The sequence below is a fragment of the Neophocaena asiaeorientalis genome, unplaced genomic scaffold, assembly GCF_003031525.2.
Source record: "Neophocaena asiaeorientalis asiaeorientalis breed wild unplaced genomic scaffold, Neophocaena_asiaeorientalis_V1.1 scaffold156, whole genome shotgun sequence".
NCBI classification, from domain to species: domain Eukaryota; kingdom Metazoa; phylum Chordata; class Mammalia; order Artiodactyla; family Phocoenidae; genus Neophocaena; species Neophocaena asiaeorientalis.
Genome location: NW_020173773.1, coordinates 475,998 through 503,577, shown reverse-complemented (window position 1 = coordinate 503,577; position 27,580 = coordinate 475,998). Strand labels below are relative to the sequence as shown.

The window sequence follows — 27,580 nt, the reverse complement described above, 5'->3', positions numbered from 1 at the left end:
TAGTTCCTACTGTACAGCAAAGTGAATCAGCTATACGTATACATCCATCCCCTCTTTTTTGGATTTCCTTCCCATTTAGGTCACCACAGAGCATTGAGTAGAGTTCCCTGTGCCATACAGTAGGTTCTCATTAGTTACCTACATTATACATAGTATCAATAGTGTATATATGTCAATCCCCGTCTCCCAATTCATCCCACCCACTCCCCTTCCCCCTTGGTGTCCATACGTTTATTCTCTATGTTAGAATGTTAATATAAGAGGTAAATTTAGGGCTTCCCTGGTGGCGCAGTGGTTGAGAGTCTGCCTGCCGATGCTGGGGACACGGGTTCGTGCCCCGGTCCGGGAGGATCCCACATGGTGCGGAACGGCTGGGCCCGTGAGCCATGGCCACTGAGCCTGCGCATCTGGAGCCTGTGCTCCGCAAGGGGAGAGGCCACAGCAGTGAGAGGCCTGCGTACCGCCAAAAAAAAAAAAAAAAGAGGTAAATTTAATAAGCATATTAATATATTCCTCCTGAAAAAGTGGGCTTTTGTGGGTCTCTCATGGAGGAGCTGAGGTTCCCTGATGGGTGATTAGTAGGTAGGATGAGAAAAAAGTAAGGATCTTTAGTGTGGCAGAAAGGGAACTCACTGTACTAGGAGTCAAGACAGAGTGAATTACTCTTTGTTTGCCACTACCAAGCAGCCATACCTCACTTTCTCCATCTGTGAAGTGGGAAAGGTCCCCTACCTACTTTGTACGATTGCTGAGGAGATAAAAGTTGAGCTGCTCACTTTGGAAACACTTTGAAATGCTAAATAAAACAAAGCACTCAGGTTATGACCAAGGAGTGAGTGCGGGCAACTGTCCCTCTGTTGCTATGCCAAGAGAACTGGGACATGGCTGATGAAACGCTGTAGTTTCAAGGATTGATTTCAGCACACTCCCTACACTCCTAAAGATGTTCCCAGAAAGTGAACACCAGATCCTTCTCCCCCGGTGCTGGGATGAAGTGTTTTCTGAACATGGCCATTTGCTCTGGGAGGGTTGGTAGGTCCACAGTCATGTCAGTTATGAGGTCTAATGAGTGGGGTCAGGACATTGGAGCCCAAGCTTGTAGGCAGATCAAGGTGGCCAACGGGATCATGGCAGTCCACTCTTATCACCCCAGTCTTCCTGGAGGGGCTCCCTAAGAGAATCAGGCCACTTGGCATCTCGAGTCTCTCCTTTCCTGATGTTGACAGCTGGAATGATGGGATTCGGAATGGTCAACACCATCCTACTACCAATGGACTTCACGTGGGCTTGGGATTCTTTCTGCTATTTAAAACCGCCTTCTGATTCTTTCAGATGGGTTCAAAAGGAATTAAACCAAGATCCCATTGGACCTTCAAAGGTGCAAAGTGCCTGTCTTTCTCTTGGCCCCTAGAACCATCCAAATGTGCCATGCCCCTTTAAAAAAAAAAAAAAAAAGATTGATTTTCTACAGGAAAAGGGGTGACAGCCACCTCTTCTGCCTTTACCTGACCTTGGCAGCCACATGTTTTTTCATTCTGTCTGGAGAACACAGCCTGGGAAAGATAGCTCTGGGGGTAGAACACAGTGTTCACGAGGCCAAGGTCAGGCACTCAGCCTCTGAGAAGGCCAGTGGGCTGAGCTTTGTTCAAGGCCTATAATGTTTCCAGCCTTGTCTAGCAGCTGAGCCCTCCCTGCTGGCAAAGGGAAGGAGTGTGGATGAATTTGGTGCAGTGCCACTACCCAGCAGGATGTATCTTCTGTGCAGTCATACAGTCACTGGGTTTTTGCCCAAACCAACCTTAGTTATATCGACGAGAGCTACCTCTTTTTCAAAACTGTGGAATGATTAGTAGCAAAAACTGGACCTTTATAATAATCGTCATCATCATCCCTTATATTTGTATAGCATTTGTGGTTTTAAAGCATCCCATATACATTTCGCTTATTAGTTCCTGTGAGCTGGACAGGATATGAGACCAAAGGAAATGAGATGACTTTCCTTCCGTCACAGTGCTAGTGAAGTATAGGCTGGAGCTCAGGCCTTCTGGTTCCTGGTTCCTCAGAGCCCTTTCTAATAAACCTCATAAGTTTCTTCAAATCATTGCTGGCTGCCCTGGGAGCATCAGTTTTTCCTAACCAGAACTTACAGCAATAGGTCTTCCAAGGGAATTTCTAGGCAGAACCATGGCCATACCCCATAAATCCTGTTAAATAGGATTAAAGTTAATTTAGAGAAGGTCCCATCCAGTGAAAGTTCCCCCACACAGGCACCCCATGAAGACAGGGTGCTTTGGTGTGACAACAGATACAGATGGGTCTGGGCCCTGGGCCCACAGACCAGAGCAATGTCTCTCAGCTTCAAGTCCAGCCACTCGTCTCCTGGCTCTTGCTGGCTGACTCTGTCTGCAGTCTGCATGCAGTGAAAAGGCAGAATGTTGGGTAAATGGAAAAATCACTCCTTCTCCAGCCTGACTCTGCAGGAGGAATGGGAGTGAAACTCTGCTGCTGGTCTTTGAATATTCTTGAATCCCAAAGAGAGCTCTTTGGAGGTCAGACCAGACAAAAGGGTCAAATTGGAGGGACATTTTGCCCAGAGTAAGATCAGTACTTGGCAGAAGAAGTAGGCACGCACATGTGTATACATTCACCTCAGCTATGTAGGAGGATGTAAGAATGGAAACTCCATTTGTAGATGAAAGAGGAAGAAAGGAGAGAGAAATGGAATCTGAACTGTTGAGAATCTCACCCCTTGGTAAAATCAGCTCTGGAAGCTCTTGTTGGTGGAGTGATTTTGGTTGAGCTTCTGTTTTAAATTGTGAAAAATAACACATGTATAGAAAAGTGCATAAACGATGAATGTACAGCTTAGCAAGTTATCATAAAGCAAATACCCATGTAACCAGCACCCAGCTCAAGGAACACCCCAAAAGCCCCCCACATGTCTTCTCCCACTCACATCCCCCCCTGAAGGGAACCTCTATCCTGGCTTTATGTTAATCATCTTCTTGCTTTTCTTTGCAGTTTCATCACCTAAGGATGCATCCCTAAATACAACAGTTTTGTCTGTTTTTGAACTTTAAATATGTAGAATCCTACAGAAGTGTGTGTCTATGTGTGTGCACGTTGGGCTTCTTCCACTCAACTTAATGTTTTTAATACTCACCTATGTCATTTTTTGGCTTGTAGTTCATTCATTTTTATTCCTGTGTAGTGTTCTAGTGTGAGATTATACCACAATTTATTGATCTGTTCCACTGATGGCGGATATGGGGGTTATTTTTAGTTTTGTAATTCATAGTAACCCCAGGGGCATCCCTCTATATGCACATCCCATACATGCATACATTTCTCTGTGATATGTAAGTAGGAACGGAACTACTGGGCTATTAGTTATGCTTATCGGCAACTGTAGGGGATACAGCCGACCTTGCACATCCACATGTTTTCTCATCTGTGGATTCAACCAATTTGAGTTCACATGGAATTCAACGTTTATAATTACTTGGATGTGACTGTGTACACATGTGCCTTTGTATATGTGTGGGTGTATGTCCCAGGCTCTTGAAATAGATGCATGCCTACAATTTGGTTCAACCACAGAAATCTTGGGGGGATCGAAAATATTCCCCCCCAAGTTCCAGAAAGCACCAAAAAGCACAACTTGAATTTGCTATATGCCAGCAACTATTTACATAACATTTACATTGTATTAGGTATCATAGGTAATCTAGAGATGATTTAAGGTATACAGGAGGATGTCTTCAGGTTTTATGCAAATCCTACACCATTCTATATAGAGGACTTGAGTGGATTCTGGTATCCGTGGGGAGTCCTGGAACTCATCGCCTGCAGAGACCAAGGGGCGACCGTATTGCCAGGCTGTTCTCCCACGTGGTAGTACAAGTTCATGTTGCCTCCAGCAGGGTGTGAACGCTCCGCACACATTCTTACCGAAACTTGGTATTGGCAGACTTTCTAATTTTTATCAATTTGGAGCATGTATCTTAGTGGGACCCTTTCACTGTGTGTCACAAACTTAACCCCCAAAACCTCTTTCCTGTTCCCCTAGTGGAGTCCTGAAACCGCATGGGCATTCCTGTAGAACTTGTCCAAGTAGAAGTAACATCCAAGGTAGTCAGTGATCCAAGAACCTTCTATGTGGTAGATCCAGGCTGACACTCTTCTGAAAGTGGCTGGGAAAGGAAAAGGGATGCAGGAAGGACCGGTATGTATTGGAGCTGGGGTGGGTGTAGGCACAGAATATAGGTGCCAGGAGAGATAGGAACTAGAAGTCTAGAAGGAAATTCTGTAGCTTCCAAAGGCAAAGGCAGACCCTATTCATTACATGTAGACCTGTCGTTGGCACAGATTCAGCTCAGAAGACTTTTGCTCTGAGCGCTGAATGCACCCAGAGACACAAAGACTTGTAGGCTGCCCAGGCCAAAAAATGGATTCTGATGACAGCAGGACAAGAGGCAGAGGTACAGGCCTAGTACTGCGTACTGCTTCCAGGAGTAGATTTATTATCCAAGTAAAGAAAAAGACAAACAGGGGGACAGGTCGTTAAAATAATTTATTCTAGCATCAAGGCTTTAGTTGAATTAAGTCATGCCCATAAAAATTGCAAATCTTTGTGAAGAAATGCCCTACCTCCACTTAGCTGCAGTACAACTGGCAACATTTATAGTTACTTGGATGTGACTGTACACACATGTGCCTTTGTATACATGTGGGTGCATATCCCAGGCTCTTAAAATAGATGCATGCCTACAAGCTTCCCAAAGTGTGATTTCTGTTGCCCAAGTGTGTGTGTGACTCCTTTTCTCTCACACCTACCCGCTGGAGTTTGCAAACCCCATCCATGAGTACAGATGGCATTGTGGAACCTTGTGTGTCATTGAAGCTTTTTCTTCTGATAATGTTGTGTCCAAGTGGGATTTAAAGTCTACAATGGATTTACCAGACCCAGAACTGGCCCTCTCCCCAGAATGTGCTGGCACAAGCACTACTGAGGGCTTCTCCCCCAGACGTAAGAATTTGGTGGCCTTTGTGTTTCTGGTCTGGAAGGTAAGATCAAAGGATCATTCCTGACTCTGGGGGATATATCTTTTTACCAGCTAATAGGAGAATGTAATTTTTGTCTGTGCAGGCCTGGCCATGGGTTAGGGGACCCGTCTCTTTCCAAGCCTCTCCTCTCTGCCCTCCCTCCACTCACATCAAGACACCCCAAGTGCTTACTCTCTCTCCTGATCAAATCTGCACTCACAGAAGGGTTTGCTGTAAACCGTTTCACTCTCCTCCTTACTCAAGTGCAGCCTTGGAGAGGAGTGTCACTCCCCCTGTCTGACCATAATGTCCTCATCTGTGAAAAGGGAAAGGGTTGGAGATAATATTTCTAAGATACATTTCAGCTCTAACGTTATTTAATTCAGTTTACATCTTAGTATGGGTTCAGGTCAATATATAACCTCTCCTGGGTTTTACATATACTTCAAATCTACTCTGTCACTGTGGCATGAAAGGTTTTCTTCTTGGCTAAAGGGATTTAAGGTGTGAGCCTCAGCCCTCCATCTCTGGCCTGGGAATAGCTTGCAGCTGCCAGGATGTGAGGGAGCGTGTCGCTGTACTGATGGGGTTCATCATCAGAGGCCTGGGGGCTTCTTGCTCTTTACTTGTTTGACTATCTTCCAGGCTCTGGACTTCTTGAGGACAACCTGGGTCTGAGTTATCTTTGTTTGCCAAAGTTTAGCCCAACGTGGATGTGGACTAGATGCTCAACAGCTGTTAGGTTGGGGGAGCGATTGAACGCGTCAGCTGGCCCCCCCCCCGCAGCCAGGCCGGCCTGCCCTGTGGTCAGGGGTTGTGCTGTGTCCTGCCTGTCCTGTCAGCTGCAGCAGCAGCTGTTTCTAGCTGCTCTCCCCATCCAGCTGTCTTAGAGGGCCTGGAGACAGCTGTCGCCTAGGGTGTCTGTCCCAGGCCGCCTGGTCCTAGTTGTGTCATGGAGGGTTCTGAGGGGGGAAGGGCAGGGCGAACTATGGGAACTCCGAGCCCTCCCACCAGGTCCGATTACTCCCACACTATCTCACTTCACTCCCACAAGGAACCGTGCTCCCTCTGTCCTCAGGCTTGCCATCTGCCTCTGAGCCTCGTGCACATCCAGCCATCTACTAGTGGGGGCACATGCCCGCTGCATGACTTGGGGCCATGGTTTGGCTCAGCTGCAATCTTGCTTAGTCTCCTTCTACAGGAGTCTCTTTACAACACACCAGCTCTGGGTCCTCACCTTCTTTCCTGTCCCAGCCACGCCAAACCTTAGCTCCCCTCCCCTTTTCCACCTGTGTATCTGCTACTGAGATCCCATGAGTCCGTCCCGCTCCACCTTCGGCAACGCGTGTCAAGCCCTGTTTTGTGTGCTGTGCCACATACAGCTCTTCATTCGTTCTCCAAACCAAGCCTGGCGAGGTAGGTATCATTATTCCTTCCTCCTCTAACTGATGGGGCCTGGAGAGGTCCCATCGCTTGCCTTATGTAGTTACGTAAAACCAGGTAGTGACTGTGGTGTGGGTTTCATACCTGGTCTCCAGAGCCAGCACTTTGCCCACCACACCTCGTCCCTGGTTCTGGTTGGGAAAACAAGACCACAGAGAGCTGATAGAGCTTTGCGCTCTGGTTGTCTTTCCCTCGGGTCCCAACAGTTTTGGCTTAAGCTGCGCCGTGGTCTCACCCAGGCATGCACACACTTGTCCAATAGCTGGACAAGGTCAGGACACAGTCTGTGCCCGTGGAACAGCCTTTCTGCACATGCCCGTTGCACCAGTCTGCACATCTGCTTGTGTTGTCCCTCCATATGGCTCGTTAAAGCTGTCCTCTGACCAACTGTGCTGCCCAGTGCTGACTGCCAGCTGTACCCTCAGTTCCACCTACATCCAGTTCCCCTTTTCCCAGGGACTTGCCGAGTTTGCACACTGCCTCCCCTCTGGCACCTGTGCCTCTGACTGTGGTCAGCACAGGACACCTGTGCCCAACTGGCAATGCGGGTACCCTCCGATGCCCGACTACATGCCCCCAGCACGTGGCACTTGTTCTGTGAATACCTTTCAGTTCCTTAGCTCTGTCCACCCCAAGGACACAGTTCCCAGATCTTTAATGGCCCTGACTGGCCGTATCCTGCCAACTGTGCCAGCCCTCTATCTACCTGTGCTTCTTCCCTCCTGCTTTCCCTCCTCATAGCACCAGGATCCTTGGCAGGGACCACGTGGTGTGCTCACCCCTGGCAGACAGGCACCCCTCCCACTTCCTCCACCACGTTGCCAGTGCCATGCACAAGCCAAGTTGCACACACTGTAAATGTCACAGTTGCAGCTGTCCTAGAGGGGAAGAGCCAGAGGCATGAGGTCATGGAGTTCACCCTTCTCCCAGGGCAGGATCGAGAGTGTCTTGTGTGGGCACCATCCCCGGTGCCTCCTGAGATGTACCCCACAAAAGGCCCTTGGTGTGAGGAATGCAGAGCCCCAGGGAGGAGTGAGGAGCCCTGCAAGGCCAGCACGCCTGGGGAAGAGGTAGTTGCTGCTCTGCCGCCTTTGGAGACATCGGCTGGCTTGGCCCAGCAGGCCGATGGGGTGATGCCACCACCAGCCTGGTGTTTATTCAGGTGGCTGGCGGGCTTTGCTGTTCCCATGAGGGGAATAAAGAATATTGCTCCTCCGGGGTCTCAGGGCCAGGCCTGTCTCAAACCCTCCTCTGTGGAAACTCAGAATAATAGCTCCTCACTAAAACCAGAAAGGGTATTGGCATTTCTAAACCAATGAGAGGGGAGCCTTCCAGGGACCTAGAGAAACCAAACTCTGGAGGGCAGGGGCTAAACCTGTGGGGTTGCCCCTTTGCCTCACAGCGAGTGCAAGGACCAGTGCTGACTCTTTTGAGGTGTTCAGGAACTGGGTGGGATCTTGTTTTAGGCTACTTAGGCCAAACCATTGGGTCCACCCAGAGAGGGGTCCTAGGGCCATGGCTGGGCAGCAGTTGTGGACATGCCTCAGTCTCCACCTTAGACAAGTGTCGTCGATCTTGCCGATGAGCCAGAATCTGCATCTGTCCCATCACTCTGACTTGCTTTCCTTCATTGCACTTTTCACTAGTTGATGTTTTCTTGTTTATTTATTGTTTGCTTCCCCTCATGGAGGGTGGTCTTCATCAGAACAGGATCCTCGCTGGCCCGGCTTACCCTCAGTGCCCAGGGCTGGACTCACGAGTGCATTAATGAAGAAATACTATATCGAACCCCTGAACCTTCTGGGGCTTCATTACCTGTCACAGGATGTGAGAGTTTACAGGAGAAGATGCACAGGTGCACCTCTTAGCAGGTGCTTAAAGATGTACAGAAACGCTTGAGTCCCACTCAGGCACCAGGAACTTTTCCTGTCGTCCCCAGAAAGAACCTGGTTCCTGTAAAACAGTCTTTCTCACACATTTGGGCCCCCTTTCCATTAGCTTTATCCCAAGCTTCCTACATTTAAGACCGTGCTTCCCAAACTTTAATGTGTGTGCAGATTGCCTGGGCATCTTGTTAAAATGCAGGTTCTGTTTCAGCGGGTCTGGGTCAGGTCGGAGCTTCTGCATTTTAACAAGTTCCTGAGTGACGGAGTGATGCCTGCGCTGATGGTCTCTTTGAGTAGCAAGGATTTATGGGAATCCAACATTTTTATATTTCTCCGTATATGCCTGTCCTATTGTATATCCTGAAACCAAACTGACAGTGTTCACTGGCCCCTGTGATGTGCTCAGTGCTGCCTGAGAGCTGACTGAGTGCCAGGAACCTCTCCTGGTGTTCTTAGTGATCCAGCAAGTGAACTGAAGATGCAGGGGCCAAGAGGCTGGGTGCTGGATTCAGTTCTGCCACTTTTAAAAATGATCATGGGAAAAATCACATCCTTACTCTGGGCCTCAGTTTCCTCATTTGTGAAATGAAGGGTTAGGCTTGAGTTCTGGGGTCCATTCCAGCTGTAACAGTCTATGAAAAATAGCAACCACTTAGTATGTCCCATGCACTTCCACATATAGTTTAACTCATGTAATCCCCGTAACTACCCACAGGGCAAGTGCTAGTATTAACCCCATTTTACACATGGGCAGAACAAAGCACAGGGAGCTTAAGTAATTTGCCCAAGATAACAGATCTAGCAGTAGCACCATTGAGATGTAAACCAGTTTCCTCCAGAATCCACGCTCTTAACCACTGTACTTGGCTGACCCTGATGACACTTATCAGGAATGACTGCACCCCCAGTAAAAGCCACTTATTCCGGGTATTCGTGAAACAAGACCTCTTCTCAAGGGCTTTAGCTCTCATAGTTGATTCTGTGCAGTTTAAGAGGTTGGCTTGACCTTAGCCCCACAGACACATTGAGCCTTTCCAGTGCTCAAAATCTGGCGTGCACTGAAGTGCTGTAAGAATAGCATGGCCAGTGGTCTAGAGCCTGGTTAGTTATAACAATCACGTCGTGGGCTCCTTTGCGCAGCCTACGTAGGGCCACTGGAGCCACAGTGTCTGGGTGTCACCATCTGCCTACACACCCCCTAACTCTGAGCCACCGTGGCTTCCCTCTGGGAGATGAGTAGCATCTTACCAGGCTGCAGACCGTGCCCGGCAATGTCTGAGCTTTTGCACTTCTCATGTCTGTCTGTCAAAGAAAGATGAAAAGTAAATGCATCTTCTATTCTTCCGTGGTTACTTCCTCTATCACCCTCATAAACGGGGCTCAAAGGAGAACGTCACATTTAAAAATTCAGATGCTCATGGGAATCTTAGAATGGGGGCCAACGCTGGATAATGTTAGATCTCAGTGCAGTAAACGTCTCTAAGCATAACTAGAGGAGAAAGGATACCTCTAAGTCTGTTGACAGCTGTCCAAGATTCAAATCCCAGTCAGCTTCATCTTCTCCAGGATGCTGCCTCTCGTGCCTCTAGTCCACTCCGTCCCTTTGAACCCATGTTGGGCACTTACAGTACCTGACATGGTTGGTCATCTTCTTTCTGCAGTGTGGACCCTGTCTCCCCATCACAGCTGTCCTCCCACCGCACCTGCCTCTGTCCCAGGACAAGAACCCCAGGGGAATTAGAGGCTTTCTTTCTGCCATACTGTACCCTAGACACACAGGAGGTACTCACCAGTGTTGGTTGACTGAAATGTAGCTTTAGTCCTTTCTGGTATGAACTACGTCTGGGACATGCCTAATTCGCCAAGCCATTTAGGGAAACTTTTTATGTGTGAATAGGAAAGTTTAAGGCCAGCCTATCAATTTCCTATATAGATGATGCTTTTAAAGTGCTGGGGAGCCATAAAAAGAGAGTGAAATATTGCCATTTGCAGCAACATGGATGGGCCTAGAGATTATCATACTAAGTGAAGTAAATCAGACAGGGAAAGACAAATATGATATCATATCACTTATATGTATTATATGTATAATATACATATATGTATTATATATACAATATATGTATACATATATGTATAATATACAAATATGATATCAATACACTTATATGTATTATATGTATAATCTAAAAAATAATACAAAGGAGTCTATATATAAAACAGAAACAGACTCACAGACGTATTAAACAAACTTATGTTTACCCAAGGGGCAAGGGAGGGGGGATAAATTAGGAATACAGGATTAACAGTTGCAAACTACTATACATGAGGTAGATAAGCAATAAGGATTTACTGTATAGCACAGGGAACTATATTCAATATCTTGGAATAACCTATAATGGAAAATAATCTGAAAAATGTATTTGCTGTAGACCTGAAACTAACACAATATTGTAAATCAACTATATCTCAATTGAAAAAAAGACTTTTAAAAAGTGCTGGGGAGGGCTTCCCTGGTGGCGCAGTGGTTGAGAGTCCGCCTGCCGATGCAGGGGACACGGGTTCGTGCCCCGGTCCGGTAAGATCCCACATGCCGTGGAGCAGCTAGGCCCGTGAGCCATGGCCGCTGAGCCTGCGCGTCTGGAGCCTGTGCTCTGCAATGGGACAGGCCACAGCAGTGAGAGGCTCGCATACCGAAAAAAAAAGTGATGGGGAATAGTTTGTGCTCATTAGAAGAGCATACTATGTAGATTTCTTTGGCCACCTCTTTTAAAATTGCCCAGAAAATCTTTCATTAACTGAGCCACTGGTTCACGTGTGTAGAGTTGCAAGCGAATGGAATTTTTCTGTAATGTTACTCGTCACTGGATAAGAGCGTACTGTGAACCAAGGGTGGATAAATAACAGGTGTCCCAGTAGCCCAGGGACATGGCAGTGTTATCATTAGGAAAGCCGTGGTGGTATTGGGAAGCATTTCCAGCAGAGGACGTACCGGAGCCAAGCTGCCCTGGAAATGCCGCCTGGGACCGAGCTCGGTCCTCAGCACAGGGCCGGACACACTCGAGGGCCCCAGTTGTTTCTGGCTGATTTCTCAGCCTGTCTGTTGAGTCTCTGTGCTCTAAGCAGAAGCTGGCTGCCAGCTCCCTCCTGTTTGTCTTCAAAGCACTTTAAAGGACTCTCTTTTTAAAATTGTCTCTCTTCTTAGGAAGTTTCTAAAAACCTCACCAAGGAAAATGAACGAATCGAAGAGGACGTGAAAGAAATTCGAACTGAGATGAACAAGCGAGGCAAAGAGAACAGCTCCAGTAACATCCTAGACAGCATGCCGGACATCCACTCGGCCCTGCAGAGGGACACGGCTGCAGCCTACACCCACCCCGAGGTACAACTCAGCCTCCAGGGGCTCTGACCACAGACCCCCAGAAAGCATACTCCCAGCACCTCCCATGTGCATAGCGCTTGCAGGCTTCAGTCCTTCCACGGGCATGCTCTCGTTTCATCTACACAACAGTTCTGTAGGTCTGATGCGGCAGGGGTTGACCCCATTGTACTTAATTAACGTTGAAGCCCAGAGAGGTTCAGTGAATACTGAAACCAGGACTCAAATCTGGGTCTTTCGAGTTTCAGGCCCCATTTCTATTATACTCCATCCTGCCTCTTGGAGTACTATGTCTTTCATCATCATACCATGTGGTCTTCACCACAGCTCTGGAAGGCAGGCTGGGGCAGAGATCCATATCCTCACTTTGCAGATGAGAAAACAGATCCAGGAATGCTCACAGTCTCCCTTGCTCAGCTGGGAAGTGGTGACAGGGGTCTCACACCTCTATCTCTTCCCCCTCAGTATTGTCTGGAACACAGAGTCACCTGTACAATGAAATGAAGCACTATGTAATGTGACTTGAGTGATGCCAAAGGACCTATTTGCTTAAAAATACCTCCTCATTTGATACCTGTTTCTTTTGGCTCTAGTTACCAAGTTATGTGTACGTGCTAATATTCAATAGTTACGTGTGTTATTTTATTTAATGTATTGGACTATCTTGTAAATTGATTGAAAAACAGGAGCTAACCCCCCAAAAGTGGAAGAGGAAATGGGTAAATTCTGGCATCAGGACTTGAAGAGTGTGGATGCTATTAGCAAGGCAGGTCTGGATGAAGCATCGTAAGAGGGGTCCCTGGCAACCACGGGATAGCAGCAGTTAAGAGGGGTTTTGCTCACTTTTACTGGACCAAGGATTGGTGGTGGATGGCAGAGCGTGGATTCCAGGTGAACCATTGAGGGATCCCCTCAGCCTGGGGCAGGCGGGCAGGGTATGGGTGAAGCAGGGCCTGGGACACAGACTGTCAGAGCCCCTGAGCTGTCAATGTCAATGTGCTGTGACGTTGAAAAGGGCTGGGAAGCATTGCTACGAAGGATCCTGTTGCCTGGGTCATTAAGAATTGGGGTAAGAAAGGAAGTAAGACTGACTAGGCATGTGGGCTTGGAACTCTTGAGCAAAGAAACTCCCCGAAGTGGTGCCAAGTAGACAGCAGCTTTGGTTTTGGGGAACCTTGGGCTCATGTGTTCCGAAGGCAGGAGAGCAGGCAGATTAGGATTTGGAGGCAAGAAGCCCTGAAGAGAGTATGGTGCCTGCACCCTGCCCCATTTGTAACTCAAAATAAAACCAATTCCAACCCAGAAAATAAGTACAAGGGAGGCCCGTTTTCTGGCTTAGCCCATGATGACTACTTTGACGGGGTTTTTTGGGAAATATCGTATTCCCTCAAAAATTATTTTTATTCTCATTTTTGGGTGTCCCCGACATGCCAGCTACTGAGTGTGTGTTTAGTCTGCTTGGTGGGTCATCCCCGAGCAGGTCTGAGTTTGTCAACCAAAGAGCCAGAAGACATTTGGGCTGGAAGGGAAATTGGAGGCACCCTCGCATCACACCTGGGGCCCTGCGGCTCCCATCGCAGCCCGTATGGCATCCTTTGCTGGCCCAGCAGCCCAGCAGAGTTAGGCGCTTCCTGTGCTCTCTGGCTTCCAATTTCCCAGTCGGCTGAGCTTGAGAATTCCATCTGTTGTCTCGATGACACGTTATGTGGTATGTTCAGGAACCCAGCTCAGATTTTCCTGAAGGCAAATCAACCACACCCAACTCTTTTTCGCCTTGCTCAGCAAAAGTTTCTGCCTCCTGAAATCCCCATTCACACACTGTGGAAGTTAGCACAGTCCACCCAAACCAGGGAGGGTGTGGGCAGAGCCAGGGCCAGGGTGGGACTGGAAAGGGGGAAGTGGTGAAGGAGGCAAGGCTAGCCTCTCCCTTTGCATCCGTCTGTCTCTTTAGTGAACCCCGTGCTGAAAAAGGGGGCGAGTGGGGTGTCTGGGTTTGGCTGTTCTTTTCAGGGTTCTTACAGATGATGTCAGGGTTTCTTGGAACGGTGCATGGCACTTTGCTGGAGGCCTCTTTCCAGGAAGGTCCTTGCCTGGAGGGTTGGCAGGGGGCTCTGGGGGGTGGGTTGGGAGTGGAGAGAGCAGGGTGGGATTGGGAAAACTGGGACACCAGCAGTTGAAGTCATACAACAGTTTAACAGAGAGAGGAAATCAAAGCTTGCGGGGGCCACTGCCTCCCAGTGCAGCCAGCGAATCCAGGGAAATTATATGTTCTCTGGCAGAGGCCGTCCATGGTCTTGCGCCATCTTCTTGGCTGGGAGAAGGAACTGCAGTTCCCGCTCGTCCCTAAGAGCTTGGATTAAAGACAGTTCCTGGGGTTTGCCACGAAGAAATGACAACTTGCTTTTGCAATGCAGAGGGAAACCAGAGTCTAGCAATTAGATGGCCCGCGGCGTCTGAGTCAAGGGCTGGGGCCTCTCGTCAGCCTCCCAGGCAGCTCTTTCCCATGGGAAATGAGGGATCCCCAAGTCTGCTGGGCACTAGCCAGACCATGGCCCTCAGGACTTGGGGATGTGGACAAGTTTTTGGATGGCCAATGAGTTAGTCCTGTGGTCACAGCTGAGGACAATGTGGCTTTAATGTAAGGTAGAGCACAGGCTCTGAAGCAGGCAGCCCTGGGCCTATTTAATAGCCGAATGACTTAATAAGTGCCCATCTCAACCACTTAATTGACTGACCTTCAACCAAGTTGCTAAATGACTCTGAGCCTCTCCTTCCTCATCTGTAAAATGTGGATAATAATATCTACCGTGCCCCATTATTTTAAGGGTTGAAAATAATATAAAGGGACATGTCTGGCCCTAATAGGTGCTCTGTAAAACGTCATCAGCACCAGCTGAGTATTCCCTGCGCTTCTGATGGAGGTCACCTCACCAGCAAAGAATGGGAAGTGAGAGAGGGGCAGGTAGCAGGAGTAGGGGCTGCCCGGGGCACAAATCTGCCTGTTTCTTCTGGGCAGCGCTCTGGCCCCAGTCAGGGGAGGCTGGCAGAAAGAGTTCCCTGTCTTCCAGGAGTCGGTCAGCTCAGGGGAGCAAGGAACACATATTCAGGAACTTCCATGTCTGCTGTGCCATCTGGATAAACTCTCTTGTCACGGGAAAACCAGTACAGACTTGGGGTGTGGTTGGCAATGAGGACTCTAGGTTTTCTCCAGGCCAGATTTTAAAGGTCAAAACAAGAGCCTGATTTGCTTCTTCCTGTGCAAAGTGAGAAAGTTGGCCATGATAGCTGGATCCCTGCCAGCTAATGTTCAGTGAACCTGAAGGTCCTGCTCTGCCCCTCAGGACACTGGGCATCAAGGGACAGAGGTTTTGTTTCCAAGTGGACTCTGCTCTCTGGGTGGACTTCACCAAGGATTTAAGGGAGCTCGCCCACCTCCTCATGGTGAAAAGGGGGAGCTTTCATGGCTTAGATGGCTACAGGGAGCGACCCCTTCATCATTCAGCCATTGGATACCTCATGAGAGCAGCGCTGGGCCACTCCCACTTAGGTCGCTGCATGCTTTACTGATGGAGCCACTGCCCCTCAGGAGCTGGACCCCCTGTCCAGTGGCTCTGACTTTCAGCACAGCTAGCTCACAGGCCCAGTGCCCAAGGCCCTCTGCTTTCAAAGGTGGGCGATTGTGATCCTTTGGGTGAGGGGACATGACTAGATGGACCAAGGAAGGACCCAGAGACTCTGCCACACTGTGGACACAACAGCTCAGTCCCCAGGCAGCAGCTCTGTGGGGGACAGGGTGGTCCTTCCATGTGACCAGAACCATCACAGAGGACTTCTGTGGTACCATCAAGATGCCCAGGTCATCGGCTACCTACTTTAAAGCATCATTTGATTTGACAAAAATCCCAGTGCTAGTCACAAATGTAGATGGTTGCTTGGGATTTGTTATGATTCAGAAATTCAATTTAACAGGCATTTACTCAGGGGAATTAAAGATGAACAAGAGGTGGTCTCTGCTCTTCCAGTTGCTCAGTCAACAGAGGCAACATCCTTAAATAATGCCTGTGGAAGGCAGGCTGAGAAAGGTGTTACAATAGAAGTACAGACTTGTATCCATTAGGAGTTATGTTCGGCTTTGAGTAAGAGACCGAAATACAGTGCATTAAACAATAGAGCGGTTGGTTGTTCTTTCATGTAGAAGAGCTCTGGAGGCAGGTGGCCCAGGGCTGATATAGTCAGCTGCAAGATGTCATTAGTGATGTCCATCCTCAAAATCCCCTCATGATCGCAAGATGACTGCTCAGCTCCAGCCATCCTGTCCATATTCTTCTGGCCAGAGAAATGAGGAAGAGTGCAAAAGATGCCTTCCAGCTGAGTCAGCCCCAAGTCTTAAGAAACTTCTCCAAAAGCTCTTCCCACCAACTTCTACTTACACCCTACCAACCAGAACTTAGTCCCATGACCACTCCCACAAAACCAGTTTCTCATTAAGTCAGGAACAAGGAGACGGGGATTTGGGTAGTCACTTGGAAGTCTCTGCCACAAAGTGCAAAGTGATGATTGGGAAAGAAAGATTAATTCTGAATGAAAAGGTCTGGGAGTATTTCCTTGGGGTCCTGAGATTTTAGCCAGGCCTTGAAAAATGGGTTGATTTCAAGAAATACCTATATGGGTGCGGGGGTGGGGGGAAGAGAATGGCCTTCCAGACAGAGAAAACAGTCTGAGCAAAGACCCAGAAGCTCAGGAGAGCCAAGAAGTTCAGGAGTCAACCAAGTGCCTGGAGTACCGGGGGTGTCGGCGCTGGAGGGTGGAGCAAAAGAGAGAAGAATGCTGAGCTGGGTCAAGTCGATTTGAGTTCTCAGTGCCAGGCCAAGGACTTTGGACTTTATTCTGGATTCGTTAGGGAGGGCTTGGGGCAGTTTGCTCTAACAGCATAAGTAAAAGCAGTCATGATTCATCCTGAGGTCTGCAGCTTGGTCCTCAGCCTTCATGTCCCAGCCACATGGGCCTCACTAGAAACAACTGATACCAGATCTAAGTCACCCAGCATCCCCAGACCAGAGCTGAGAGGACAACTGCACTCTCTGAGAAGTATAGCGTGGAGGTTAGAGACAGAGTCTGGAGCCAGACTGCCTGGGTTCAAATCCTGCCTCTACCACTTACCTGCTGTGGCCCCTTGGGCAATTTACATAACCTCTCTGTGCCTCAATTTCCCAACCTGTACATGGAAATGATTAAAACTGGTTCCTACCTCATAGGACTGATGAGAAGATGAACAATGCCTGGCTCTTAGGAAGTGCTTTTAGGATTAGCTGTTGTTATTAGTATGGCCTTGGCTCCAGCATTGTCTCTGCCTGACCACTGCCACTCTGACCAGTGACCTGATCTTCCCTTGTGTCCCCTCTGAGGAGCAGTATGAAGAGAGGTTTCTGCAGGAAGAAACCGTGTCCCAGCAGATCAACTCCATCAAGCTCCTGCAGACGCGGCCACTGGCTCCGCCAGAGGTGGTGAAGCCTCAGTGGCCCCTGCAGAGGCAGGTCCACCTGAGGGGCCGGCCGGCCTCCAAGCCCACCGTCATTCGGGGCATCACCTACTACAAAGCCAAGGACCCTGAGGAGGAGAATGACATCGAAGAGCATCGTGAGTTGGGGTCAGCCAGGGCCGCCCCACCCCCCCCAGAGGCAGGGCAAGGGACGGAGTCACCACTTGGACCCTGTGGAGGTGTACTTCCCGTGAGGCACACACCCTTTTTGCAGTTTGATTACTACTGTGGCCCCGCAGAGCCAGCTCGGTTACCTGAGAATTCCCTGCAGTTACAAACCATCCAGAATTCTTATGGCCTTTCCTCACAACTTGCTGAGCGCCCTGGGGCAAGTCACTTGCCTTCTCTGGGCTTGCAGAGGACCACAAGGCAGAACATGGCTGAGCCAGAAGGGACTTCAGTGCCCTGGAGTCCAGCCCTCCCCATTCGCAGATGAGGACCCTGAGGCATAGAGGCGAATGACTCACTCACAGCCACACAGTGGGCTTCTCCCACCTGTTCCTTCTCCAGGGACCCTGGGCTTCCTGACTGAGACTCCAGCACATGCTGGACCCCTTTTATCTCTGTCCCTCTTATTTTTTCACAGAAAACAGATATTCCCTTTCACCTCATCTTTATCTTGTTTCCCTAACGCTTCCTTCTCCTGTGCTCCTCCCTGCCACCGGCCCCTCCTTTTTCTTCTGTCTCTCCCTGCCCAGCGCCCCAGGAGGTCCCACTCTTCCTCTGTCTCCACTCTGCCAGAGCGAATGCCAGTTCCTCCCATCAGGTCCTGCTCAGCAGCCTCCTGGCTCATGCACCTGCTCTGCCTCTACCTCCTTACAGTTTCTGCTCACGCAGTCGCTGGCATAATCATTTTCCCATTTTTAACTGTTCGTAGCCTTTTTAAATTATTAATTTGTGGAAGTTCCCTGGTGGTCTAGTGGTTAGGATTCGGTACTTTCACTGCCATGGCCCGGGTTCAGTCCCTTGTCCGGGAACTGAGATCCCACAAGCTGTGCAGAATGGCCAAAATAAATAAATAAATAATTGGTTTGTGGGGTTTTTATATTCTGGAGCAAGTCCTCTGTCAGTCATACATACTGCAGATATTCTCTTCCTGCCCGTGGCTTGTATTTTCAGTTCCTTAATGGTGTTTCTGATGAGCAGATAAAATCCAATTGACCAATTATGTCTTTTGTGGTTAGACCTCTTTGTGTCCTTCCTAAGAAATCTCTGCCTCCTCATATTCCTTCTCTGCTCCAAACCCTGCAGACTGCCCCATTTCACTTGGAATAAAAACTGAAGTCCAGGGGCTTCCCTGGTGGCGCAGTGGTTGGGAGTCTGCCTGCCAATGCAGGGGACACGGGTTCGTGCCCCGGTCCGGGAAGATCCCACATGCCGCAGAGCAGCTGGGCCAGTGAGCCATGGCTGCTGGGCCTGCGCATCCGGAGCCTGTGCTCCACGACGGGAGAGGCCCGCGTACCGTAAAAAAAAAAAAAAAAAAAAAAAAAACTGAAGTCCAAACACAACAGCCAAATGCCACATGACTTGGCTCCCGTGTTCTCTCTGACCTCTGTCCACCTCACTGCTCCCCAGCCTCGGCAGACATGTTCTGGCCCCAGGGCCTTTGCACTGCTGCTATTCCCCCCCTAGTATACTCTTCCCCTGATAGCTGCTTGGCTAACTCCCTCGCTCCTTCAAGCCTCTGCTCATCTCTCCATCCCACTGAGTCCCATCTTAACTACTTTATCCATTACTGCAAGTTTCTCTTCCCTTCCCTTCTCCTCACCCTACTAGACTTCTTTTCATAGCACCTTCACATATACAACCTGTGTATTGTTTGGTGTCTCCACCACTAGATAGGAGCTTGGCGAGGGCAGGATCTTTTTTTTGCTCATTGTTCTTGTGCATGCTCCATAGATACCTACTGAATGAATGACTAACTTCCTCCCAGGTTTCGTAGCCCGTGGCTGTGCGTCCTCTAGGTGGCCCGTGAGTCGCAGGTGGAGGATAGCAGTAGACTATTCAGAGAGACCCTCGAGGAAATGCTTCCATCTGTGCTCCTTTTCACCTGCTTCTTCTAAATCCCACCTGGGCTCTATCTCTAAATCAGGGCGTCATGTTGAGGAAAGAAACCCTCATTAATCTGCCACATACCACATGCCCCCAGTTCCTCTCCCCAGTCACAAATGCACCTGTGTTTGTTTCCCAGAAGACGAGTTTTTCAGCGGTGAACACGGAATGGATTTGCTGATTGAAGATCAGCTTCTGAGACACAACCTCCTGCTGACCAGTGCCACCCGGAGGCCAGTAGCCACCCATCACAATGCTGCTGTGACAACTGATGCTGGCACTCAGACCACAGCCCTGCTTTCTGCACAGCCGCAGGCCTCGACCTCAGCTGCCAGCATCCCTGACCCTACTCTCTCTGCCTCAGTTGAAAAATTCTCAATACCACTCCAGACCACCTCAGTGTTTCCCGAACCCACCGGGGAGGCATTCCTTAAACCTTTTACTCAGGTACCAGCCACGACCGTGGCCCACACAGCCACCCAGCGACCTCCAGCCTCAGCGCCTCCATCAGTGGCTCCCGAGGATGCATTTGTAGAGGCGATGCACACAGCCCCGGTGCCTCCCCCACCAGTCAGGACAGACTCACTGGGGAAAGATGCCACTGCTGGGCAGGGCACAGCCCCCCTCAGCCCCACCCTGAGCCCCGAGGAAGAAGATGACATACGGAATGTCATAGGTGAGTTCATTCTACCTGGCTTGGGTCTCCTGCTCAAGTGAAGGGCAGAGCCTCGAAATGGCTTGAAAGGAGAGGGAGGATTCAGATGGTCCAAATGCTTCATAAAGAAAGGCAAGTAGAGTTAGGCCTTGGCCGATGATCAGTTTTAACATCTAGGGTCTATGTATTCAAAATGTGCTGGTGATAAGAGTGGGAAACTCCTTTCTAAAATATAAGTAAACTGGGGCTTCCCTGGTGGCACAGTGGTTGAGAGTCCGCCTGCCGATGCAGGGAACACGGGTTCGTGTCCTGGTCCGGGAAGATCCCACATGCCGCGGAGCAGCTGGGCCCGTGAGCCATGGCCGCTGAGCCTGCGCGTTCAGAGCCTGTGCTCCGCAACAGGAGAGCCCACAACAGTGAGAGGCCTGTGTACCGCAAAAAAAAAAAAAAAAATTAATTAAATTAAATATAAGTAAATTAATGGAGCCAAGATCTGAGCTTCATTAATAAATTTTATAAACATTTGTCAAGTGCTGGTGTACTAGGCTTTGTGATGGGCATTGGGTATTTGGTTATTTAATGATGGCTAAGTTTTCTGCAGTATGTTTACCAGGCCATGAACTAACAATAGATTCTTATGTGGGCAGAGGGATCCCAGAATAATAAGAATGGGAACAGGGGAATAACCAGTGCAGTGGGCCCCAGGGGAAAATCTCATGAGCTCTCAGCCTTAGAAAGCATGGAAACACTGTGGCATCATGTGATAAATGCTGTAACAGAGGAATGGAGAAACAGAGACATGAAAGAGGGAGCAGCAGCTTGGCCTGGCTGCTAAGAAGGCTGGGGAAGCTTTTCTAAGGAGGTATCCTTTGAACTGGGTTTTGAAGGATGAATAGGAGTTTTCATTTTTATTTATTTATTTATGGCTGTGTTGGGTCTTCGTTTCTGTGCGAGGGCTTTCTCTAGTTGCGGCCAGCAGGGGCCACTCTTCATCGCAGTGCGCGGGCCTCTCACTGTCGCGGCCTCTCTTGTTGTGGAGCACGAGCTCCAGATGCGCAGGCTCGGTAGCTGTGGCTCACGGGCCTAGTTGCTCCACGGCATGTGGGATCCTCCCAGACCAGGGCTCGAACCCGTGTCCCCTGCATTGGCAGGCAGATTCTCAACCACTGTGCCACCAGGGAAGCCCAAACAGGAGTTTTCTAAGTAGAGAAGTCTTCTGACTATTAGGTCTAAAGGAGCAGGGTATGTTCCAGAAGCACAGAGAATACAGCTCTGTTCTGTGCCTGGGAGCTCCATGTCCACAAGATGACTCTGAGAACAGTAAACTGTGAAAGTGTGTGTGTGTGATGTCGGGGGGCAGCGGGGAGGGGGGGCAATGAGACCTGGCTACATATGTCTCTTCCAACAAGAACTAAACCAAACATTCATTACGTCACCATCCATAGTGATTGAGAAATAACACTATTGAATAATAATTTCATTAAAAATATACTTGATTTGACGGAAGACGTGATTTGCCTTATACCTGTCTTTCCCTTCCTCCCATTTTCTGCTCCCTTGGCAGCCTCTTTCCTAATTCCTCCTCAGAATAAGGTGCCAGCTACGCCAGACAGATGGTGGAAGGAGCACCTGCCAGGAGCCAAACACCTTGTTATAGCCTGGTCTCTGCTGCTGACAGCTGTGTGACCTTGGCCACATCTCTGCCCGTCTGGGTCTCAGAAATTAGAAATTTGCTAAAGACTGCTTTCTCCATTATATTCTGTGGTTTTCTGCAGTAAGTTTATCAGGCCATGGTATAGCAAGGGATTCCTATTGGGTGAAAAATCCCAGAATAATGGCAAGGAAATAACCAAATGGACCCCAGGGCAAAACCTCATGAACCTTGGCCTGGAGGAAGCTAAGCAAGAAGACAGTTCTTGAGCCACAGAGGTCGGGGTGGGAGAAGAGAATGTTTTTCTTTTCCTTTCTTTTGCTTCCATGACGGGAGCAAGCTGACCATAGAGTAGAAAAGGTCCATTCCTCACTGCATGGATAATCAATTCTGAAGCTACGGGTCCTGCTCAATTTCTGTAGAATGCCCCAGGGTCTGAGCAGAGGTTCCCAGTTCCAAACTGGCTCTGTGCATCCTTGACCATGCTCATGGGCCCAGCACTCCATCTCCTCTTCTGCCATAGGAATGAGCTCCCCGGGGGGCCCCCATAGCACCACCAATTGGGTAGGAGGGATGGTTCCTCCAGAAACTTAGCTGCCCGCCACCATCCCTCCACAGGTGGATAGAATACTAACAGTGAAGACAGGCTACGGGTACATCTGCATGCCTTGTATGTCCTCAGCGATGGTGTTTGCCAGCCTGGAAGCCTCTTCCCTTCGCGACTTCCTAGCCAGGGGTGGAATTCTCCACTGTCTCCACAATCCACCTGCCTACCCTGGGTGTTGCCACCAGTGGGCTTTTCTGGTGTAATTCCCGACATGCACCTTTCTGGGGTTCTTAGGACGCTGCCCCCTCCCTTAGCCTGACTGAGATGCTGATGCCCAGACAGGAGAAACCCTGTGTCCTAGCCGCTATTTGCCTAGTGGTAGGAATGGGAGACAGGGATACATTTTCTCTTGTTGTTCAATATTCTATTCAACCAGAATAACATTGTCACAGAGGATGTAAGCTTCTGCTTAAAGGCTGGCCTGTAAGATTTTTCAGAAGAGCTGGGGTTCTTTTTCTTTTTAATTTTTATTTTATAATGGACTATAGTTGATTAACAATGTTGTGTTAGTTTCGGGTGTACAGCAAAGTTATTTCGTTATACATATACATGTATCTATTCTTTTTCAGATTCTTTTCCCATTTAGGTTATTACAGGATATTGAGCAGAGTTCCCTCTGCTACACTGTAGGTCCTTGTTGGTTATCTATTTTATTTATTTATTTATTTATTATTATTTTTTACATCTTTATTGGAGTATAATGGCTTTACAATGGTGTGTTAGTTTCTGCTTTATAACAAAGTGGATCATTTTTCACAATGTTGATTCTTCCAATCCAAGAACATGGTATATCTCTCCATCTATTTGTATCATCTTTAGTTTCTTTCATCAATGTCTTATAATTTTCTGCATACAGGTCTTTTGTCTCCTTAGGTAGGTTTATTCTTTGATATTTTATTCTTTTTGTTGCAATGGTAAATGGGAGTGTTTTCTTGATTTCACTTTCAGATTTTTCATCATTATTGTATAGGAATGCCAGATTTTTCTGTGCATTAATTTTGTCTCCTGCTACTTTACCAAATTCATTGATAAGCTCTAATAGTTTTCTGGTAGCATCTTTAGGATTCTCTATGTATAGTATCATGTCATCTGCAAACAGCGACAGCTTTACTTCTTCTTTTCCGATATGGATTCCTTTTATTTCCTTTTCTTCTCTGATTGCTGTGGCTAAAACTTCCAAAACTATGTTGAATAAGAGTGGTGAGAGTGGGCAGCCTTGTCTTGTTCCTGATCTTAGTGGAAATGCTTTCAGTTTTTCACCATTGAGGACAACGTGGGCTGCGGGTTTGTCATATATGGTTATCTATTTTAAATAGAGCAGTGTGTACACGTCAATCTCAAACTCCCAATTTATCCCTCCCCACAACCTTCTGCCCTGATAACCATAAGTTCATTCTCTGTGAGTCTGTTTCTATTTTGTAAATAAGTTCATTTGTATCCTTTTTTTTTTTTAGATTCCACATATAAGCGATATCATATTATATTTGTCTTTCTCTGTCTGACTTATTTCACTTAGCATGATAATCTCCAGGTTCATCCGTGTTGCTGCAGATAGCATTATTTCATTCTTTTTAGTGGCTGAGTAATATTCCATTGTCTATACGTACCACATCTTCTTTATCCATTCATCTGTCTTACACAGAGGATGTAAGCTTCTGCTTAAAGATTGGCCTGTAGGATTTTTCAAAAGAGCTGAAGTTCTTTCCTTTTATGTCTACTGTAGAAAAAAAATACAGGGACGTGGACACAGATATAAGGGCTTCTTCAAATACCAAGGGATGAAAAGAGGGGGTGGCACAGAGAGAAGGGTGGCTGTTTAGGCAATGTGGAGTCTTGGCAAGTTTTTTCAGGAATCACTTTTAATCATGTATCACTGTCAGGTGCTTCTCTCAGGCTGCTGTTAGTGTGGATGGGAGTTCTTTTCTGGAACCTTCTCTGCAGACTTCCTGCCTGCCTGTGCCTGGCCGAGTAGGACTACATGTAGTCATCATTTAAATAAAAATCATTTGGCTGAAACCAGCACAGACCACTGATGTGTTGCCTGTGAAAGGTTGCTTGCTGTTTACTGAGCCTGGCAACTTTGACTTTGAGCTGTCTGAGTGCTTTTAAATGGGGCTGCTTTTAAAAGGAATACCCTATCCCATGGTTTCTAAACCTGGTTTTGTAATACCCTAAAAGGTCCACCATTTTCCTCAGGGGAATTGTCAAACTCTCAGAAATTCCCAAAACAAGCAAATTGGAATTAACTTTTGGCCAAAGCATAGTAGCTCTAGGACAGGAGAGGAAAAATGCCGTCAGTGATGGGAGCCGGGGCTCGGGAAGGGAAGGGGCGGGACAGGAGCGGTCACCATCCTCAGTGTCTGGGAGAGGTCTGCTCAGCCTACTGCAGAGGAAGAGGACACGTGCCACGTTGCCAAGGCTTTGCAGAGTCCCATACTTTAAGGACTGCAACTCCTGCTGCACGTTTTAGAAGAGGCTGCTTTGGGGTGGGGGTTGGGAGTGGAAAGGAGCAGACAAAGAGAACAGTCAGGACGACAGCACTACCAGAGAGCCTGCCTCATGGTCGAACCTAGGCCATATGATTGGCTAAAGACTGTCTCCTTCACAAAGTATACCACCTTAACAATCCCCGAGGCCTGGCCAGCCACAGGCTGTGGGCACGAGACAGCCAGCCGGCCTGCCATGTCAGCGGGCCTGGTCCGAGGCAGCCTGGTGCTGACACGGACAGGGGCAGGGCTAGCCAGATCCTCCACGGCACCCAGCCTCGGGACCAAGAAGTGTCCCAGTTGGCTGCCCTGAGTCACTTGACAGGCAGCTTTCCCAACCCCCAACTCCACAGACATACTCTGCTCTCAGTCTCTTTGTTGGGGCACCTCACCAGCCCCCTGAAACCACGAGGAACTTCAGTCAGGACACAGAGGCCGCTGGCCCTAGAAACAAGGTGAGAAAGTGGAGACGTTCCTTGTAAATGGGTAAGGAATAAAGTCTGTGCCTCTCTGCAAGGATGAAGCGTCCACTCCTAATTCACTCAGCCCCACGCCGCGCTGGCTGTGAAAGGGGGTGAGCTCTGGTTACATCTGCAGAGGGGTCACCGTGAGGGGGATACGGGCGACTAAAGTGGCCAGGGCTGGCAAGCGGCAAGGTATGCAGTCCAGTGGAGACTGTCTTCGGTTCTGAGGGTGGAGCTCCATTTCTGAGTGTGGTCCCCAGGGCAGAGCTGACCGCATGAGCCTGTGCGGGCATGGGGGGGTGGGAGGTCAGGGGGATTAAAGAACGCCCATCGCCCTGGCACACACAGGGCAACGTACGGGAGAGGAGCCGGCTGATGAAGGGAGTGGGACATTGGGACTTATATCTAAAAGTGGTACAGAAGGTTCTGAGCCGGGGGACTACATTCAGATCTGTCAATTTAAGGAAAGTACTGGGTGCTGGTGATGCGCAGGTTCTGTAGGTGTTGGTCGTGCAAAGGCAGGTGAGGCAGCACCCCTGACCTGGAGTTGCCACAAGCTTGTATGTGAGACACGTTAACACCGTTTCAACTCAGGGTGGTGAGTGAATGCATGGGTGCTTTGGGGTCAGAGACACTCTCTTCTGAAAAAAGAAGCTGACCTAGCTGTCTTGAGGGATGAGGAAAAAACAGCCAGGAAGGAAGGTAGCACTGCAGTGAGAAGGACCAGAGCCGCAAGAGCCCCGGGAGTGAACCAGTTTGGTCAGGGCCAGCTATGCATTTTGTAGAGCCCAGGGCAAAATGAAAACATAGAGCCCCTCGTTCAAAGAGCAGGAGAAAAGTGCCATTGAAGGTAGTCAGTATAAAGCTGTTTCCTTTCTTCTCTGGCCTCTCTCTCTCTCACTTGGTTTTTTCCTTTGGATTTCATGCAATTGTAAGTAAAGGAATATTAAAAACTTGAGGGCTTCCCCGGTGGCGCAGTGGTTGGGAGTCCGCCTGCCGACGCGGGGCACGCGGGTTCGTGCCCTGGTCTGGGAGGATCCCGCGTGCCGCGGGGCGGCTGGGCCCGTGGGCCGTGGCTGCTGGGCCTGCGCGGCCGCAGCGGTGAGAGGCCCGTGTACAGCAAAAAAGAAAAAAAAAAGACTTGAATAGCATGAATTTTATCATATTGTGCACTGCCAGTTTTCAGTGCAAAGGTCAGATTATTTAACTCATGTGGAATCCACCAAAATGACAGTTGGTATTTCACGGCTTCTATATTCGTATGCATTTTGTGCCTAGCAGACCAGTGGAAACACTTACACAAAACTTAACTCATCTGTTTCTGTTTCACTTCTTCATATGAGTACACTTTACCAGCTTTTGTACACTCCCTACTTTCGCCTTACTGAGTAAGGAAGACTAAAAAGAAAAGGGACTGTGAGTTGCCCTATCCTTCCCTTTTCTATGTCATTTTCAGCACGAGTTGTTGGCTAATATGAGGAAATAACACAAGTAAGAAAGAATATGATAGGGTTATTTGGTTATATATGCTTCTTAGAATACGACTGCCTTCTTTCTGCGTTCAAAACAAGTTCTGTTCAAATGGAAATTGTGGCCTCTGGGGGGGCCTTGTCTTCACTTTGAGTCTCGCTGGACTCCCACGTGCAGTGGGTCCACCTGTGTTCACTGGGCATGGGCATAGCAAATGCTGCAGAGGTGGAGGGAAAGGGCAGAGAGATGAAGAGATGGGAGACAGCGACCAATGGGTGTGCGGTGGAAGAGAGGGGGACGTCAGGGAGGACCACAAGTCTCGTGGCTTGGTTAATGGTGTGCCATGTCTTTCTCCAGGACAGGAAGTACAGGAGGAACAGGCTGTGAATTGAAGCAGATGAATTCCTTTTTTTTTTTTTTTTTTTTTTTTGCGGTACGCGGGCCTCTCACTGTCGTGGCCTCTCCCATTGCGGAGCACAGGCTCCGGACGCGCAGGCTCAGCGGCCATGGCTCACGGGCCCAGCCGCTCCACGGCATGTGGGATCTTCCCGGACCGGGGCACAAACCCGCGTCCCCTGCATCAGCAGGCGGACTCTGAACCACTGTGCCACCAGGGAAGCCCCCAGATGAATTCCATTTTTAATCCATTAAGTCTGAGGAATCAGGAGGACACACAGGAGAGAAATGTCTAGTAGGGGTTGGATGTCTGGTGCTCAGAAACAAACGCCGGGCTGTATAAGAGCTGAGTGGGCCCAGGGAACACAGGAAGAACAAGAAGATAAGGGACTAAAAGTGGGGCTCTAAGGGATAACATCTGAAAGGTGGACAGAAAAGAGAACCAGCCAGAGGCAGTATGACCAGGGGGTGAGCGGGGACCAGGAGAGTGGGGTGTGAAAGCCCAG

At 48.9% G+C, this 27,580-nt stretch overlaps 1 protein-coding gene across 1 annotated transcript in view; it reads left to right on the top strand.

The window, feature by feature from the left end:
- OLFML2B (olfactomedin like 2B) overlaps window positions 1–27,580 on the top strand; it is a 39,379-nt gene that overhangs the window by 6,192 nt on the left and 5,607 nt on the right. The window contains exons 4-6 of the mRNA XM_024751636.1: window positions 11,581–11,757; window positions 17,166–17,391; window positions 19,485–20,021. Of these exons, the coding sequence (XP_024607404.1) occupies window positions 11,581–11,757; window positions 17,166–17,391; window positions 19,485–20,021 (940 nt within the window). The remainder of the gene's footprint in view (window positions 1–11,580; window positions 11,758–17,165; window positions 17,392–19,484; window positions 20,022–27,580) is intronic.